The following is a 4,723-nucleotide window of genomic DNA, read 5'->3' as shown; positions in this document are numbered from 1 at the left end:
CAGGAAAAACCATGCAAGGTGTATGGGGTATGATCCAGGAAAAACCATGCAAGGTGTATGGGGTATGATCCAGGAAAAACCATGCAAGGTGTATGGGGTATGATCCAGGAAAACCCATGCAAGGTGTATGGGTATAATCCAGGAAGGACCATGCAAGGTTTATGGGGTATGATCCAGGAAAAACCATGCAAGGTGTAAGGGATATGATCCAGGAAGGACCATGCAAGGTGTATGGGGTATAATCCAGGAAGGACCATCCAAGGTGTATGGGGTATAATCCATTATGCTCCCTAGAAACCCCACCACTGGGCCAGATCAGTTGAGTGATTCTCACAACACATCAGACAACATTTTACCTTGTAAGATCATTCAATAGTTTGGAAAGTAAGAGCCACAAAGTTGGTTCAGTTGAGTTTTCAAAGTTTTACTGATTGTCTTCAGTTGTGCAAATTATCAATGATCTAGAAATTATATTGACTAGCACCAGGCAATTTTAATAAAGGTAATCAAACAGCTATCACCTGAGGGATGAAATTCTGCTCGATAGGTTGGAAAAAAGGGTTGCTAAGCCTTTTCAGTCCTGCTAAGCTAGTAATCAACAGACTATTCTTACTTATTGATGGTAAATTAACCCCAGACAAATCGACCAAAAGGCACTTAGCTACTGTTCACCCAGCTGTTGGAGCTGTCTTTCACCTCTGACTCCAGAATTTCCCCGTTTAGCTCATTAATTATGTACTTTTAGCTCTTTCTTCCTCACTTGGTGAATCATTATGACATAAGGTGACATCTTCCTTCTTTTTCTGACTCATGATCAAGCCAGTGCACTAGACATTTATCTGTGATGTGTAGATGGACCACATTGACTCATGATCAAGCCAGTGCAGTAGACATTTATCTGTGATGTGTAGATGGACCACATTGACTCATGATCAAGCCAGTGCAGTAGACATTTATCTGTGATGTGTAGATGGACCACATTGACTCATGATCAAGCCAGTGCAGTAGACATTTATCTGTGATGTGTAGATGGACCACATTGACATGTTCTACATGCATCTCATCTCCACTGTAACTTGTATGTCAATGGACTAATATGCTGGGGTGCAAGGTATGGACCTGTCTAGCCAGATCCATTACTGACTTGACATAGTAGCTGATGACATGTCTTCTCTTGTCATCAAGCTTAGCTTGCCAGTATCAAAATACCAGATATAAAGTGAATAAATAATGGGAACCTATAAATTCATCCAGAAATTTATGCCAAAGAAAAGGCATAAATGTGACTTGCCACATTCATCCATATAAAATCAACACAGAACCTTGATTACCTTCCTTGAAATCACTACTTGAAATGAAGAAGCACCCTCCCAAGGTTCAGTGATTCAACATCTGCTACATTTCACCAGTTACTTGATTGGATATACATATCTATATGATAGCGAGTCACAGTTATGTGACCCAAATACATTGGCATATCCAACCGACCAGTCAGTGAGTTGCTTCCGGTGCATTGGGTCTAGACCGTCACAACCAATGACATGTTGGCAGACTTGTTTTTGTACACCCACTGTATCGATGATCATTTCAGTTTAAATATTTGTAACTATATTACAAAACAACAGTGGGACTTCACCCCTCCTCACACAAGTAACTGCTTGAGCTAATGCTGCTTGCTCTCTGGATAGGAAGAACAGCTTATATCATGTGTGTGTGCTTTATGTACCAGACCTTGTATATATCAAACCACGGAACACCATTTATGGATACAGATATTCTTTAATTCCCTCCATCACATATGCTCATGCAGCTCACCATTCCTGAGCTTGATCTATACAACATTGGATAGTGGAACATCAGTTCATTGGTTGCATAGTCACTAATTTCTGCAGTACACCCATCCAGAGGATGCCAATTCAAGAACCAACATTGGATAGCTCTCTCATGGAACATCAGTTCATTGGTTGCATAGTCAAAATTCACCAATAATTTCTGCAGTACTTCTTCCTCACCTGTAACTGTGGTAACAGCCTCTGTAGGGGTGAGAATATCTCTCACACCTAAGTGATGTCTCATTATTCCCCCTGGAAATCTCTCAAGGAGCTTACCCACTAAGATGTATTTTCAATCTGCAGAAAAACCACAGCAGACTATGCCTTACTGTGCAAATGGCACAGATTGTTCACATAAATGGATAGACACTCAGTGGCACCCTCGAATCTGGCCCAGTGCATTGCTTTATTTTTCACCGGGTTCAACCATCAGCATAACTCCAGCAAATTCAACATAGTCTTGAGTGCTTTGATATTCGTAGAATGGAATATTAATGTCAATAGGAAGAAACACGACATCTATAGTGGAAAGAAAGTTGTTAAGAAGCATTAATTCTACGTCACTCAATTTCTCAGCAAAGTTGATAAAATGTATTGTTGTAAGTCTGGTTAAAGTTTTTTGTTGGGAGTGATTATTAGAAATTACTTTAAAATGAAATAGTATGTAGTAATTTATTTTGTCTTTCAGCATAATTTAAATTATACTTTATGTTACAGATCTGGTCAGAGGATATTCGGGAGTCTTCGATTTTATCAACAAGGTAATTAATTTGATGAAAGACAAAGAATGTATTATCATGTAAGCATGAGAGAAAGATGCAAGTGAATATTAGTGAGTAGTAGTACAATCATATAAACAGTTTTATCTTAGAAATAATAATGAACTGGAACATAAGGTTATGTAGTACCGGTTCATTGACCTTTATTATTAGTGTTGATGTAGTACCGGTTCATTGACCTTTATTACTAGTGTTGATGTAGTACCGGTTCATTGACCTTTATTACTAGTGTTGGTGTAGTAAGGTTATGTAGTACCGGTTCATTGACCTTTATTATTAGTGTTGATGTAGTAAGGTTATGTAGTACCAGTTTACTGACGTTTATTATTAGTGTTGGTGTAGTAAGGTTATGTAGTACCGGTTCATTGACCTTTATTATTAGTGTTGATGTAGTACCGGTTCATTGACCTTTATTACTAGTGTTGGTGTAGTAAGGTTATGTAGTACCGGTTCATTGACCTTTATTATTAGTGTTGATGTAGTACCAGTTCACTGACCTTCATTATTAGTTTTGATGTAGTAAGGTTATGTAGTACCAGTTCACTGACCTTCATTATTAGTTTTGATGTAGTAAGGTTATGTAGTACTAGTTCAGTGACCTTCATTATTAGTTTTGATGTAGTAAGGTTATGTTTGATTAGATTAAGTAACTTTAAACGTTTTTTTTTTGTAGTGCAAAGCTGCACAATGAGCTTTTTGCAGTGTGTTTGACATGAGGATCAAACTATGGATTCTAGTGTTGTAACCCATTCAAGTTTACTGCAGAGTCATGAGGCACACATTGTTTAAGGAAACACGTATTACTTCCAGCTTACTGGTGAATCATATCCAAAGTTTTCTGTTGTTTACGAGATGTATTGGTTAAGTGAAACCACCTTAGAAATATTTCTTGTGTTGGATAATACACAGATTTTTAAATAATTATGCAATCTTTTAAAATGGAATTAATTCAGTAGTACTTGGAAAATAATTTCATTGTTATATAACATTTTGTTGTATTTTTTTCATAGGAACAGTAGAATTATTCACTATTTTTAAAGTTTTGACTCATGTTTACAAAGTTTAATTTTCTATAGTTTGCCCCTGGTAGCTCAGAAGTTAGTTTATAATACTAAAATTAAGGTTTTGATACATGTGGTGGACAGAGCACAGATAACTAATTGTGTTGATTTGTGCTTAGTAAAAAAATCTCTCTAGTTTACTGTGTTTTTAATTTAAATTTAATGTTTACCTTTTGGGTAAAAATACTGTTCATTGATTTAGGCTGTAATTTACACCTGTCTTTTGATCATCTTTAGAAATTTTGACCAAGCTTTAACTGCTGGTTGTTGGAGCCCATCTCGTCCCTCTGTGTTTTTTGTCACTAAAAGCAATGGGTACTTAGATGTGTGGGATATTCTTTTCAAACAGATAGACCCAACTCTGTCTATCAAGGTAGATACAACTGCTAAAATACATTTCAATTAAGGAATATTAGTATAGAAAGTACAGCTTTCAGTGTGTTTTGATTATATCAACATGAAATAAGAGCACTAATCAAAGGAATTACTTGGCGTGGTTTATGTTACCCAAGTTTTAAAGTAACTAAATTTTCTCATTTACTCAATTCTGTAACAGTAGAACTAAAATATATCAAACTGTTTCTGTATGTAATACTTGTATGTTTTCCGATGTTCTTTGTTTTTCAGGTGGCTGATGAAGCATTGGCCAGTGTAGGAGTTCATGAAGAAGGACATCTGGTAGCCTGTGGTTCAGATAAAGGAGTTGTCTCCTTATTAAAGTTGTCCTCAGCTCTATCAAACATGAATAAAAATGACAAGGCTCTCATGACATCTGTGAGTTCTTATTAGATATGTATCTAGTACATTTACATTTATTCACGAAAAGGGTTGTCACAGAATGAGACTTATTGTTAGATAAAACCACCGGTTAAAGTTAGTCACAGAATGAGACTTATTGTTAGATAAAACCACCAGTTAAAGTTAGTCACAGAATGAGACTTATTGTTAGATAAAACCACCAGTTAAAGTTAGTCACACAATGAGACTTATTGTTAGATAAAACCACCGGTTAAAGTTAGTCATAGAATGAGACTTATTGTTAGATAAAACC

The 4,723-nt window shown here is 36.3% G+C and overlaps 1 protein-coding gene across 1 annotated transcript in view; it reads left to right on the top strand.

Moving 5' to 3' along the window:
- The first annotated feature begins 2,540 nt into the window (after positions 1 to 2,540).
- LOC111083255 (dynein intermediate chain 3, ciliary-like) overlaps positions 2,541 to 4,723 on the top strand; it is a 5,026-nt gene continuing 2,843 nt past the window's right edge. Inside the window, exons 1-3 of the mRNA XM_022379634.1 lie at positions 2,541 to 2,593; positions 3,910 to 4,045; positions 4,300 to 4,446. Of these exons, the coding sequence (XP_022235342.1) occupies positions 2,541 to 2,593; positions 3,910 to 4,045; positions 4,300 to 4,446 (336 nt within the window). The remainder of the gene's footprint in view (positions 2,594 to 3,909; positions 4,046 to 4,299; positions 4,447 to 4,723) is intronic.

This window comes from Limulus polyphemus, unplaced genomic scaffold, assembly GCF_000517525.1.
Source record: "Limulus polyphemus unplaced genomic scaffold, Limulus_polyphemus-2.1.2 Scaffold8769, whole genome shotgun sequence".
NCBI lineage: Eukaryota > Metazoa > Arthropoda > Merostomata > Xiphosura > Limulidae > Limulus > Limulus polyphemus.
The sequence above is the reverse complement of the archived record's forward strand: the minus strand, read 5'-3'. Positions and strand labels throughout refer to the sequence as shown.